Source organism: Bactrocera dorsalis, chromosome 5 (genome assembly GCF_023373825.1).
Source record: "Bactrocera dorsalis isolate Fly_Bdor chromosome 5, ASM2337382v1, whole genome shotgun sequence".
Classification (NCBI taxonomy): Eukaryota; Metazoa; Arthropoda; class Insecta; order Diptera; family Tephritidae; genus Bactrocera; species Bactrocera dorsalis.
Window position 1 is genome coordinate 12,196,888 of NC_064307.1, and position 15,601 is coordinate 12,212,488.

The 15,601-nt window shown below is 36.4% G+C and overlaps 1 protein-coding gene across 2 annotated transcripts in view; it reads right to left on the bottom strand.

The window, feature by feature from the left end:
• LOC105224484 (myosin-G heavy chain) overlaps window positions 1-15,601 on the bottom strand; it is a 315,288-nt gene that overhangs the window by 220,560 nt on the left and 79,127 nt on the right. For both annotated transcript variants that reach the window (XM_029549490.2, XM_011202572.3), the window contains exon 2: window positions 14,592-15,237. In XM_029549490.2, coding sequence (XP_029405350.2) covers window positions 14,592-14,673 — 82 coding nt within the window. In that variant the 5' untranslated portion in view covers window positions 14,674-15,237. The remainder of the gene's footprint in view (window positions 1-14,591; window positions 15,238-15,601) is intronic.

The window sequence follows — 15,601 nt, forward strand, 5'->3', positions numbered from 1 at the left end:
TATTGAAATACTTGGCGACTGGTAATCGCAAATGCCTCTTGTCTTTCGCAATGCCCAGTGCGCCACATATATAATACATGTATAAACATATGTGTGTGTTCTAGTGTGTGTGGGTGTTTGGCAGAACTGTTAAACTTTCTGAGTGGCGCAAGTACTTAAATGCTGATTGCCGAATTGCTGCCAAATACCTAATTGGATGGCAATCGATTGTTTTTATCTGACATTTGGGAATACACTGCGTATGATAAATGCGCATGCAGTTGTCTCAATTAAGTAGTAGTCGGTTATAGATGTTAGTAATAGGTTATAGAACATCAAATTGTCGCATTTAAAGACGCAATTTTGCTTTAATGGTGAGTTGAAGATTGCACGATTTTAGTGTGAACCGCGTGCGTGTCTTCTGGAAAATGGTTGAGGGTGTGATATATCAGAAACATTTATAATATTTTGTATAAGATCAAAAAACATAGATAAATGCCATCTGGTTTTTTTGTGAGTTCTATAATTAATTTAAGACAGTTACAAATTAAATTATGTCAAACTAAGAGATTTGTGAAAATTAGTTATTTGGTCACTTGGAGGAAGTATTTTTGAAAGTATCTCATATCTTTAACGTGACAAGCTCGACATATTATTTCGATTTAAATTTATTATACTCTCGCAACAAAGTTGCTAAAGAGAGTATTATTGTTTTGTTCACATAACGGTTGTTTGTAAGTCCTAAAACTAAGAGAGTCAGATATAGGGTTATATATACCAAAGTGATCAGGGTGACGAGTAGAGTTGAAATCCGGATGTCTGTCTGTCCGTCCGTCCGTCCGTCCGTGCAAGCTGTAACTTGAGTAAAAATTGAGATATCGTGATGAAACTTGGTGCACGTATTTCTTGGCTCCATAAGAAGGTTAAGTTCGAAGCAAAATCGGCCCACTGCCACGCCCACAAAATGGCGGAAACCGAAAACCTATAAAGTGTCATAACTAAACCATAAATAAAGATATTAAAGTGAAATTTGGCACAAAGGATCGCATTAGGGAGGGGCATATTTGGACGTAATTTTTTGGAAAGTGGGCGTGGCCCCGCCCCCCACTAAGTTTTTTGTACATATCTCGGAAAGTACTACAGCTATGTTAACCAAACTCTACAGAATCGTTTCTTTCAGGCATTCCCATATACAGTTTAAAAATTGAAGAAATCGGATAATAACCACGCCCACCTCCCATACAAAGGTTATGTTGAAAATCACTAAAAGTGCGTTAACCGACTAACAAAAAACGTCAGAAACACTAAATTTTACGGAAGAAATGGCAGAAGGAAGCTGCACCCAGCCTATTTTTAAAAATTGAAAATGGGCGTGCCGTCGCCCACTTATGGACCAAAAACCATATCTCAGGAACTACTTGACCGATTTCAATGAAATTCGGTACATAATATTTTCTTAACACTGCGATGACATGTACGAAATATGGGTAAAATCGGTTCACAACCACGCCTTCTTCCAATATAACGCTATTTTGAATTCCATCTGATGCCTTCTCTGTATAATATATACATTAGGAACCAATGATGATAGCGGAATAAAACTTTACGCAAATACGGTATTTGAGCTGAGGTATCCCTTGTGGAAAAATTGTTGTGATCGGACTATAACTTTTCAAGGTCCCTGATATCGAACACGAAGAATTCAGTGCCTAACCTAACCTAACCTAATTTTTCACCGAAAATATCGGTAAATCTCTTAGAATTAAATTCTAATTAATTTTACAGCAAAATAAAAAAAATATGTAAATGATAGATAATGAAATCTCGATTATCACTTTATCATGCGAGAGTATAAAATGTTCGGTGACACCCGAACTTAGCCCTTCCTTACTTGTTTTTTTTAGATTTATTTCGAAAATGAACCAAACTGAAACTCCGTTAGCTTTTCTGATGTTACAATAGATAAATCAAGCATTGTATAAAAAGAAGACTTAATAAAATGTATGCTTCTGATATGTGGCAACTCTGATCCAAAAATAGTCGTTCTTGGTTCATCCTTTTCAGCTTAAATATAACGTATATGAAAACACCCATGATACCTCAATGAAATTAAGACGGAATACCAAACTTAACAGAATATGCTTTGAGCTTTTAAGCTTTCAGCATTTTTTTCTCATTTCTCCAAATCCATGACAATGAAGAGGTACTAAATAAATTTTCCAAAAATATTATAAATATTATTCGATTTCATGTCTTTTTTACTCACAAATTTCTTCCATGAACTTTAAGCTCTATCTTACTCAAAGCACATAACTACAAAAATACTGTAAAATATTTATTTATGTACATATATGAATAACAGCGACGCGCAGGTGAAATTGATGTGAATACCCTTAAAAGCGTCCCATTAGAGAGCACGCATACTTTGCGAATTCACAAAATACTCAAACGCTTAAAAATTCCACAGCTGCCAGCTTTCAAACGCACAATGCTTGTGACTCATTTACTACTGCTCAATATTGAGTTTATTTATTTGCGCTCGTATGCTCGTATTTTATTCGCGCACATATCATTTGCGCTCGCATGTGCGTTCGCAAGGAATTTTACGCGCTCGTATTTCTTTACACACACACACAGCTACTCAAAGGAATTTATTTAGCAAATAAAAAAGTGAGTTATGGTTTGTTGAAAAATTGCTGTATAAAGTAATTTTCAAGTAATGCAAGGGGAGTTAAATGAAGATGGCCTCAGACATATACTTGAAAATCTTGAGATATTATATATAGGAGTAAAGCTTCATTGTGGCTATGGACCACTATAACGAAAGAGAACAGAATGATTTCCAGATAATCATAGATTTTAGTAACTACATAAAAATATGTTCTAGTGGTCCAAAAAGAAACTTTAGGGCACTTCAGTTCAGATGTTGCCCATCTACACTAACACCTACTACTACTTACTTACCACTTCTAAATTCCCTATTGGGTATCCCGAACTTGAGTGTTTATGTACATAAATACCCACATACACACATCTATATGTATGTAATTTTTTAATACAGTCGAATGCTTAAGTGCTTGGAAATTGAAAATGAAATTGAAGCATTAGCCAATATACTCACAGCTGGCTAACACACACACTGTTAGAATTACACAAATGCAGCAACCTTCGCATGCTCACTTTCAGCGGCTACATACCGACGACTTTAGAGAGCTCAGTTTTTATTTCAAAAATGTCTAGTATGATTTAAGTGCTGCGATAAATTTTTCTTGCCAATTACCAAGAAATGAAAGACGAACTTAAGTGCCATGGATTTCCAAGTGAGAATAGTGACTTGGGGTGGCAAGTTCGTAGATATTTAACCTTCACCGGTGAGTTGAAGAACATACTGCCAATTTAGGTAGCACAACTGCAGTAAAGCAGGAGTTAAGTATTGCTTGCGAGTATCAGATTGAAATTTTTTATTGAAACTCGAGGCCATCATAGTCTGTAAAAAAAGTCCTCACGAAGTTTTGAGCTCAGATTGAAGCTTTTGGATTTAGTTAAGAGGCTATCTGACCTGAATATATAAAAATAATACTCCGGTAGCCGAGACTGTCTTCATTCCGTTAACGCCTTGTCAGGCATCACAGCACATTCCTCTCCCGACATTATTAAGTTGATGTGGTAGGTGTAGGTTCAGAAGAATTCCTCATTGCGGTGATCGCCTCTAAACCTCTAAACACTATAAAAACATGCGTCAACCCTCGCCTTGTCCTCTTAACAAGTATAATCTTGGAAGTATTAAAAGTTACTTCATTCAATAGCAGCAGCTTTCCTCTCTGAGTGAGTACCCAACAAATATATGTATATTTCATTTTTATGTGGGTAGAAGTAGATCGGAAGCGATTACGAAGTCGACAACGTCCGGATGTGCCACGGTCCGTAGCAATATCCTCCACGAAAGACAGCAAAAAATGCACCTTTCAAAGCGTGGTTATACCCAGCAAGGGGGGTAAGCCAGAAACTAAAAGCCAGCCGACTGGAGTTTTTAGTAAGGCTAAACTAAATCGCCATCATCAGCAGAGAAGCCTCAGCTAGGTTTATAAGTACTGCAAAGACCTTAGGGAACGTTAAAAGTCCCGATAGAAAACAGGCGACCTCAAAAAGAAACTTGAAGTCGGATCGCCGCATGACAGCTAAGATCGTAGTTGGCTACTGTGGCAGTTAGTTAGACTGTTTAGCAACTAATCCGCATGCTGGCACACCTCGGTTGGTTTCTGTAAGTCCCAACCTTCTGTCAACCAGAACAAATCCCAAGAAGTGAATTCTCTCTAAGTAAAAAGTTTCACACGGACGGGAGCACGGTATGAATCATCTAATTGCTAAAAGCGGTTTTATTGAGACGGCCACTTAAATAACGTGATTTCACTCCGTTTAACTATTTTTTTGTCAAGCCAATCAACCAGATTTGACTGATGAGTTAGTACAAAATTAGAAATCCAGAAGAGTATTTAAAAGACTACGTCCGGTGCATGGCTATGAAAAATCAAATTGAATTCTAACTGATTCCAAGTGTAGACAGGTTCTTCTCCATCTGGTTCTTCCAACGGAGTGGAGGTCTTCCTCTTCCTCTGCTTCTCCCGCGAATGCTCTCAGAGCTAGAGTATTTTCTTTCATTCGGACGACATGACCTAGCCAAGGCAGTCGCTGGCTCTTAATTCGCTGAACAAGTCAATGTCTCGTATATCTCATACATCTCATCGTTCCATGGAATGCAATGTTCGCCGTGGCCAACGCGCAAAGGACCATAAATCTTCCGCCGAACTTTTCTCTCGAAAACTTGTAAGCTTTTGTACCATATAGCAGGACGGCGATGATGAGTAACTTAGAAAGTTTGGTCTTTGTTTGTCGAGAGCGGACTTTACTCAATCCAAAGTAGCACCTGTTGGCTGGCATTGTTGTTATCTACGACTTCGAAGTTAAGACCAAACATCCTAAATATTCGCAGCCAATAAAGCAAAATAGTTCAGTTGCCATTCTTTTTTTCATAGTTTACTTGAGGAAGGGAAGTTCATGCCTCTAAAACCACACCCTTAATAAGTACCAGTACTATAAATATGCATTTCCTACTTCCTTATTTAGCTTGCATAGCAATTTGGTCGGTTTTCACAGCTATTTCAAATGGACATACTAAATTAAACGAATTAAAGTCGCATACCAGACTCTTTCACAAATACATACATATGCTACTCGAGCATACATACATACATATGCACAAGTATGCATTTGTATATGTGTGGCACACATGCAAATAGTCGTTAAAGTTTCAAACTCATTATGCCGTTGCATACCGAAATGCAGGGGCAAGCAGAGACCAAAAACAATTGAAACAACTAAAATGGAATTCTCATAAAACAAGAGGAAAATTGGCGAATAACTTATGAAAGTTTGGAAAAGCTGTGTGCTGCAACTGAAACGTATATATGTATATACAAACATATGTACATATGTATATTTCCATATGTACATATTGTATATGAGTGGGATTTTAGACTAGCAGCAAGCACAGAATTGAACTGGATCGCATCGAATTGGATCTAAAGCAAACTGAAAGAGGAGAATTTTCAATGCAATGAAAGTACTTTTCAATTGCGGATTATAAATAATACCGTTATTTCAAAATGATATTGATTGAGTGAGTTGAGACTGCTCTCTTTTGAAGTAGATTATTACAAGTATAGAAAAGCTTGATTTCAATATTGAACTCAGAGTCACTGCCTTGAAAGCTTTTTGATTTTTGTATGTTTCTTTAAGTAAGTATTTCGTTTTTGTTTTTATAATGCATTATTCTTCTTCTTAATTTTGATAAGAAAAATGCATTTATAATTTTTTCTTTTATTTCATAAATCTTTTTTACCAATATCTTTTTAACTTTTCTAAATTTTCTAATACTTTCTGACCTTCCATGAACTTGCATTGTCATATTTCCTAGATTTAATACGCAGCAAAATAAAACGAATTGTGGTTTCCATAACCTTAATCCCAAAAATATCAAAAAGCATTACAAGAACAAAGCTCGTAGCCCCTGAACTTGAATAAAAAATATGAATCATACTCAACAATTTTCAAAAACTTTTTAATTAAGGCACGACCGCAAAAAGCTCAATTGCTTCCGCCGAAAATTCATATGAAATTCTATATTTTACAACACAAAACATATTTTGGCAAATTTTCGTATTTTTAGAAACTTAAAAATAAACACGCTATCAATTTTTTTAATACCGATATTTATTTAGAAAATTGTACTTGTAACAAAATATTCGCTAGGGTGTGTCTATTAAGAGGGATTTTAGAACATAAAAGAGTTTAGTCTGGCTCTCTGCATGCAAAGCTTCAATAAGAATATTTACTGGTAATAATCAGATGGCTTTGAACAAGAAATTTAGATGGTTGCCACCTGCTTGAAAATTTTATTAAAAGACAAAATTACAAAAATGAAGGCATAATGCAAACAGAAGAAGTTTAGGAGATTCCACACTTGAAAATAAATTTTGAGAAGAGTTGCCACCTGCTTGAAAATTTTATTAAAAGAAATTTACCGAAAAGTATGCTTAACGCTAGCAGAAGAAGTTTAAAAAAGTCCTAACTTCAAAATATTTTTGGAGTAGAGTTGCCACCAGTTTGAAAATTTTACGACAAGAGCAAATTATGAAAAAAGACAAACCGAAGAAGCTTAGAAAGTATAGACTTGAAAGAACATTTTAAAAAATCTTAACTTCAAAATATTTTTGGAGAAGAGTTGCCACCAGTGTGAAAATTTTATAATATAACAAGAGCAAATTATGAACAGAATGGCAAACGGAAAAATTTTTATGGGAGTCTACACATAAAAATAAATTTTAGGCTGAGTTGCCACCTGCTTGAAAATTTTATTAAAAAGAAATTTACAAAAATGTAGGCCTAATGCAAGCAGAAGAACTTGAAAAAACATTTTAAAAAATCTTAACTTCAAAATATTTTTGGAGAAGGATTGCCACCACTTTGAACATTTTATGAGAAGGCAAAATTAAGAAAACAGAAAGGCAAACGGAAAAAGTTTACGAGGGTCTACAATTAAAAATAAATTTTAGGGAGAGTTGCCACCTGGTTGAAAATTTTGTTAAAAGACAAAATTAAAAAAATGCAACAGAAGAAGTTTGAAAAAGTCTTACCTTCAAAATATTTTTGGGGAAGGGTTGCCACCAGTTTGAAAATTTTATGAGAACATACTTGAACTTGAAAAAAATGTTTGAGTAGTGCTGCCACCAGTTATAACTTTTCAATTTAATAACATTATTAAAACAAAGAAATCAGAAAAAAGAAAGAAAATGTTATCAAACAAAAGGCCTTTAAAATAGCTTACAGCTAAAAATTTTTTGAGGGTTGCCACCAGTTTGAAATATTCAAACCAATAAAATTTATAAAAAGTGTGATTTGTTACAACGTGGCTTTCAAACTATTTTAAAAATGGCTAACAGCTGACAATATTTTGAAGAATGATTTCGTCTGCTGACAGTTCTGTATGAAATTAAATAAACGAAGTACGAGTAATTTACTGTGAACAACTAATTTAATTTCTTCTGAACATTATTATTTTTTTAATAGTTGCCGTGTGCTTGCAGTTTTGTGTTAAATTATATAAATAAATGTCTTGTTGTGAACATTTAATTAAACGTGATTTTTTTTTATTGGAAATTTTTTAGAAATGTTGCCACCTGTTTACAATCTTTTTATCAAATTTAATAAATAATTTTATTTCTTTTAACAGTTATTTAAAGAAGGTTATGGGATATTTTTGTTGAAAATTTTTTTAGAAATGTTGCCACCTGTTTGAAATTTTGTGTCAAATTTAATAAATAATTTTATTTCCTTTAACAGCTATTTAAAGACCTTTATGGGAAATTTTTGTTGGAAATTTTTTTAGAATGGTTGCCACCTGTTTGAAATTTTGTTTCAAATTTAATAAATAATTTTATTTCTTTTAACAGCTATTTAAAGAAGGTTATGCAATATTTTTGTTGAAAATTTTTTTAGAAACGTTGCCACCTGTTTGAAAATTTGTGTCAAATTTAATGTCTTTGTTCAATGTTTCTATTCAAAAAAAACCGGAGAACATTGTTGTTTCTTTTGAAAAAAATGTAATTGTGAATTCTATTGTAATACTAACCTATCTCTCATATTTCTATCGCGGTTACTTGAACAAATCCTTTTTATTAATCTAATATTTATTTTTTTAACTTTATGCCACCACCCTAATGTTTAAAAACTCCTACGTATATACATAAGTTTTTGCAAAATTGCTTTTGCTTTGTATAAAAAAGTTGTTGCTTTTCACGATTCAGCAGTTCAAAGCTAAGCCGCTTTCAGTGCATTATTGCTTTCAACACCATTTTTGCCGCCTTTCTCTTCAAATTTATTTATTTTGTTGTTGCTTTGTTTTTGTTGTGGTTTTCGTCACTTTTAGCCATGCACTTTAGCTGTTTGTTCGCACAGATTTACACACATGTATTTGCATGTGTGACAAGCGCCATGCAGCAGCGGCAGATGAGCAGACTGCCACTCATACATACACACACACAGATATTCAACACACAAATACACAAACATGCGCGCAGTACAACAATTTGGCAAACGCTTCAGCATTCGGTGCATTTTTAAATAATTGTGCGGAAATAAAAACTTTTTCAAATGCCACACTAAATTTTTTTTATTTTTCTTTTTCACTTTTTAGTCTTCATTTTTTTTTTTAATTTTCACTCAGCCTGATTGGATTTTAGGTCAAATATGAAAAAGTTATATTTTTGAACACAAAGCGCGAGGGGGAAGCGGTAAACTAGTTTGGTGTTGCGTTATTTATACACACGCACACACACAGCCACACACAAGCAAGTGTAAATATACAGCTATTATTTTTATTGTTTCGTTTTGCATTTACTTTCACTTTGTGCTTATATTTGCGCGAAAAAAATTGCATTTTAATAAATAAAATTGTTTCTATTTTGCATCCCTGGAGTATTAGTTTATTGGTTCAAAATGAATATTTATTATTATTTGTGCATATTGTAGATTTTATTTGCATAAAGTTATTTGAATTTTTAACATTTAGCCAATTAAGAGTCTACTTGCGATTGAGTTGATAACGGCGGCGTTGCCAGCATAAATGTAAAAAAACTCGTTTGCTTTTATGCTTTTATAAAAGTGTGGCAGCTTTCACTGCATAAATTAAGAGCGAATTTGAATAACTGCATTTTTAATAAAATTTTGAGAAGCTTTGATAAAATTTTTAATTGAAAAATTCAAATACCGTCAAGTGGCAGCCTAAACGATGTGCGTTGAGTAGGTGACTAACACTTGGAGTGGTGAATGCACATCTGGATGGCAGTAAAAAAATTTGGGAAACAAATTTTTATGGCCTCAGAGAATATTGAATGTGTCAGGGCTTTTTAAAATTCAAAAGTTAAAAAGCTCTCGTGCCAATAGTGGAAACGATGACAAAGTTTGTTGAAATATATATGTAAAAATAAATTCGCTGCAACTCGGACTGATGTATGGAATGACTTGGCGCATTTTACGTTAAGATCTCAAATAGACAGTGTTCAAACTACATCTTTTCAAGAACTGAATCCGCTCGACCTTCCAAGCGAAGCGACATCATTTCGCTCTATGGGCTCTTGAAAAGTTCCAAGAAGACCCGACGTTTTCGAACCAAATTTTATTCAGCGATGTAGCCCATTTCTGTCTTAATAGGTATGTAAGCAAGAAAATTCCCACATTTGGGACGAAGAGCAACCTGAAAAGACTCAAGAGATGCCATTTAACCAGAAAAAACAATGGCTTGGTGTAGTTTGAAAGACGGTGAAATCGCCAGTCCATATTTCTTCAATGACGCCGGTGAGAACGTAACCGCCAATGGCGACTTTTATCACTTCGACTATTTGATTCCTGAAATTGATGCTGATGATGATTGGTTTCAACAATATGGCACCACTTCCTTCGCATCAATCAATGGATTTATTGAGAGAATACTTCGATCGAGCAGATAATTTCACGTTTTGAGCTGGTCGATTGGCCACCAAGATCGTATTATATTCTTTCGTTAGAATTTTTCCGTTTCGATTCAGGCCTTGGAGCAAAACATCAGGTGTATCATTCGCCAGTTACCAGTCGAAATGCTGGAACAAGTCGTTATGGTGAACCGAGTTTATAAAGATCGCATCAACTGACACACGACCTTAAAATAGTTTTGAGTTGTAACCCCTCGGTAGATCTCCAATTTTTCAGATACGGATCTGAAATATGTTCATACGCTCATTTCTTTCCTAGAAAATGCTCCCATGTCAGAACAACCAACATCAGATAACTATGGGATATTTATATGGCAGCTATATATAAATTCACAGATCAAAAACAAGTTCTTATAGGAAAACCATATTAATTTTACAAAATATTTTCCCAAAACTTGGCAAAGATTATTTTCCAAGTCAACGCGACAACATCCAAATAAATAGTACAGCTCGCACCACTTTAGCATACAGTGGCAATACAAAAGTCGAAGACCAAACAGGGTCACGCTAAAACTCCTTATCCCTCAATTGCACCCCTGAAAACTGAGACCACTGCGTCTTAGTGGCGACTACTGATGGCTGTTTTCTGCTCATATACCGACAAAGGATAAGTGGTAAGAGAAAAATCGTTGGAGAAGATGCGTAGTAAGCGCTTTTACAACGGGGTTGAAGTTCGAAAGGAGAACTAAAAGGTGAGTCGTAAGGAGCAGGGAGAGGTAAGGAGCTCCACCTCAAGCTTAGCCTAAGGCTACCGGACTACTATAGTGTCTTTCATGCAAGAGTGGTTGCATTAAAAATGACAGTAGACTTACTGCTCCATAATGCAGTTTCCATCAAGGAGATGAGTTTTCACACCGACAAGAGAGCGGAAATGCCAGCGTTGAGCTCGCAAACTGTGCACACAAAGTTTTGTCAACATATGTATGTCTGTCCTCCGTAGAAATATTAATAAGTAACTTCATTAGAAATATTAATAAGTAACTTCATTAACTTCATGACTCGTTTGGATGTCTGGTTCTAACGGAATTGTTAGCTAGCCGATGCGCTAGGAACACGAAGCACCGGTACCCGTTCCACATCGGATTGGGAGTGAGTTGAACCTCCGTTCACATCTTACGTTCTAGTACTGTACCCTCGGATGCGCTTAGCAGACGTTGGTCGACGACCAGCTCCTGTGCGACTGCGAGATTCTTCTGGCCTAGAGTAGAACGCAGGAGATCTACCGAATTTTTATCCCATAATGAAGTTCATCTTCCCAGAGTGATAGTTTTCTAACAAGCACTTGTGAAATTGTATGGAGGAGAATGATGCGAAAACATCAACACGCTTTCTCCTTCATTGCCCAGCCGTTGCAAGACTGAGGTTGAAACATCTCGGCAGTCATACCTTCGGTGAGTCATAAAAACTGACATTGGCCGACTCAACAAGTTTATGAACGACTCAAAATGCTTCGCCGATTTATAAGTACATATATGATAAATTTTATAGTAGTTCTAGGTACCACAAAGAATTGATGTTTTAGGCTATCCAAGTGAGAACCCTGTTACAGGTTGTTTTTACCAAGCAATAAAAGTTCGTAATTACTATAAAAAATGCACATATGCATCGTCTTTTAGCTTCGGTGCAACCAAAGTAAGATCTAAATACAAATTATAAAGTTCCGCTGAACAAAGTTAATATTCCAACACGTTTATTATAATAATATAATAACGGCTTTAACAAAAGCGATGTGTAAACTTTCTTAGTTCCGCTCCATTAAAGGCGAAGCATTCGCCTTCAACTGCCTTCATCTGCACCCCCACACACACCGTCCTTGCTAAAAATCAAGCAGCGTCATAAAACTGCACTTAGTAATTAATGTCAATTAGGTGACAGTTAATGCAGCAGCAGCAGCAGCACTTAGCTGGGCAAGGTAATAGCTACAACTACAACAACGCCAATTGCAGTGCAGGCATTTCGAACCTAATAAGTAAATTTCATTTATGCAGCCAGCAGCTCGCTTCTGCTTCATTTCTTTGAGAGCTCATTTAGTTGGCGAAATTGCAAATGCAACACTCAGCAAAACAAAGCCAGCATTCCAGGCGTCCTCAGCACGCACAAACACACACACATTATACTCGCCTTTCGCCGCCTCGACTGAGCTCACGAAAAATTGGCAAGCTACTGCGGAGAAGTAAGAATTTGCAATTTTCGCACCCACATTCCGAGAAAAATCGAAAATGCATTGCCAGATGCCTTGTCGTGTCCAATCTTCGTTTTGTGTACATAAAAGTATGTGCTGTGGACAATTGCCAGGATCCAAATAAGAAATTCAATGAGGTTAAAAATTACCATTACACAAAGTGCCGTTATTTCGAATATTGTCCTTAAGGAGAAACTTTAAATGCAACAACAATAGCCATAAGGTAATGGTACTTTTCGAATACATATTCAACTTAAGGCTTTTTACAGGACTTAAATGCGTTAGTATGAAGAGCTTGACAAGCAGGTCGACAAGGGTAATGCTTGAATTCTACAAAAAGATGCGGCCACCAACAGAAGGTTTCAATACCGGAGCATACTCTTGTAGAACCCTCCGTGTTGACCTAGTGGCTAATGTCCAGAGCATACTAAAATTATTCAGGGAACACTTCTTCAGCCTGCTGAATGGCAGTGAAAGCATAACGCCGAGAGAAGACGAACCCGGTTCCCAAATCGAATACCATGGAGCAGACGCTCCATTGTCTGTCCATGAAGAAGTTCGAATAGCTATTACCCGCCTGAAGAACAACAAAGCGGCGGGGCTAATGGATTGCCAGCCGAGCTATTTCAATACGCCGTCGAAGAACTGATACGGAGCATTCATCAGCTTTTTGTGGAATATGGTCGGAGGAAAGCATGCCCGATGATTAGAATTTAGTGGGCTGTTGACCTTACCAGTGTGGTTTCAGGTTTGGAAAATCAACAATAGACCATATTTTCACCAAACAGCATCAACACATATCACCACTTCGTCGATTTTAAAGCTACTTTTGGCAGCACGAAAAGGAGTTGCAATTGTGCTGCGATGTTTCAAATTGGTATCCCCTCAAAACTAATAAAACTAGTAAACTGATGTTGAGCAATACCAAAAGCTCCACCAGGTTCGAAAAGGATCTCTCCGAGTCGTTCGATCTCAAATGAGATTTCATTCAAGGCGACTCCCTTTCATCCGCCTTCTTCAATCTACTCTTGGATAATCACATATCAGCAAAGCAAATGGGTCTGGTGGTGAACGGGGGCAAGACGAAATATTTCCTGTCGTCAAACAAACAGCTTTCGATCCTTTACACTCATTCAGGCGACCAGTTTATTAAAAAATCATGTAGATCCGATTGAACCATCCATATTTTACTTCGTATTTTCACTTTACTTGGATGAGACCATTTTCGTACGAATCTATGAATCTATTTTTTTCTTATTCAACAAGCTCAAATGAAACTTGTTTGCGAACTGATGAAAGTTACTTATATAGTGCACTAAAGACCCAAAATCCAAGTACAAAGAACAGATTTGCTTTCTAGTCGTTACACAATTCCTAAACCGTTTAACTAGCATACCTATCCACTTTGATAGACTTTAAGTAGCTGCTACAAGCTGTTTATGTACATATACTCGTAGGATACTGTTTGTCATTCAAAGGAATTGGATGGGAGTGATGTGAACAAGAGCGAAGACATAAGAACATATATATATTCAACAAAATTAGATATCAGAATCACTACCAGATATATACAGCTCTTTCGATCGCAGCAAAGAAAGCCTTCCTGTTCTGACAAAGAGAGCTTACAACAAGAAATACATTTACCTAGACAGGGTTTCATCAATGATAATGGAATGATGTCTTGATCTATGAGTGGAACTAACATCATATTTCACTATACATTTTTGATGGGTTCCAGGGCATAGTTATATCTCTGGTAACTGTGAATCAAATGAACTAGCAGATATTTAATCGACATAATTTTTGTGGTTATACTTAACAGAGTTTTGTTGTAACCAATTTCTGACTTCTTCAATAAGCAGGAAATTATGGCACAAACATCTGAAGTCCAATCGTTAGTCATCCGACTGTGCACGATGAACCCGCTGCAAAGCGTAGAAAAATGCAACAGTTGGCTGGCAAGGTTATGACGTTTGAATTATTTTGTGGACCATCAATATCGACTTTTATACAGAGTTGCTGTACCGCTTGAAGGAAAACTACCGAAATTTTCGTCGAATGAAGAGGGGATCGCCGAAACTAAGACCAATTTTGAAACAAAGGACAAATCGTTCTACAAAAATGGTGTCGAAAAGTTGACGGGCTCTATTATCAGTATATCATCCCAAAAAATTTGTTTTACTAAGTATGTAGAACCGGGGACGCCCTGTAACGCTGCAGGTTTATATACATACATATATGTAAATCGGCTTGCAGCAACATTTGTAGCTGCAACTACGCAAACATAGTATTAAATAATACAATAAAATAAAAGCAATAACAATAACAACAACAAGATCACTTACCGCACATCACAATCAGCAAGAGCAGCCAACGCGTCTCATAACTAAAGCCGCACCTCGCTAACGCCATATTGTGCGCACACATCGTGCCAATTGAAGGAAGCGTGAGCGTTGTACGTCGCGAAGCGTCGTCTTTAGTGCAATCAGAGTATGGGCACTGCAATTCTTCAGCAGTGTGTAGTTGTCACCGAGAACTTTATGCAAAATATGGAAGCGCTTTCCCGGCCTTCTAATAAATTTATATATTTTTACTGTTTTTTTTTGCTTCTTTGTTGTTTTTTCACTCGTTTATTTGAGTTCGCCTTCGTTTGTTTGCATTGCAACTAGCTTTAAGTTATCTCTCAATCCTCTGTTGCTTTGCTTGTTGTCTTTTAAACTTTGAAAGTAGCGACAGATGCTCGAAACCACCTCACCTTGTGCACTCCCGATTTGCACGGGCGCTCTTGGTTGCATCGCCGCGTTGGACGCATCAGCATGTCACGGCAGTGTAACTCGGCTAATTGCCAACTGGAAGGAGAGATTGAAAAAAGAACACTTGCATCAATGTTATCAGCAATCAGTTGCCTTTCGCTTCTTTTCAATTGTACCGTTATTTATATTTATTTTACTTCGCTCGCGTTAATTGAAAGGCGTTTGTGGTGGCGATTCGCTGGAAGGACACAAAGTGAAAGAGACACGATTAATTGCTGTGACGTCGTTAATAAAAATATGTTTGCTAACTTGAATATTCTAGAAAGCGTTGTTAGGTTTTCAATAAAATAAATATGGAAAAAGAATCTTAGAGTATATATAAAAATGGAACTGGGAACCTTTACTTAGTAATATGTGATAAAAAATACCCTTTAAACTTTCATATGTGGATACAACGAGATATAAGATAGCATAGCTGTCTTCCATACGCCTTTTTTCCGAAGTCACGTCAGACAGGGCTGCACTAAGGTGCTGTCCGTTTGTTTAAGCATTTGGTAAGTCTGCACGATATAGCAAAAAGGCTACACCCTCCTTGTCTTATA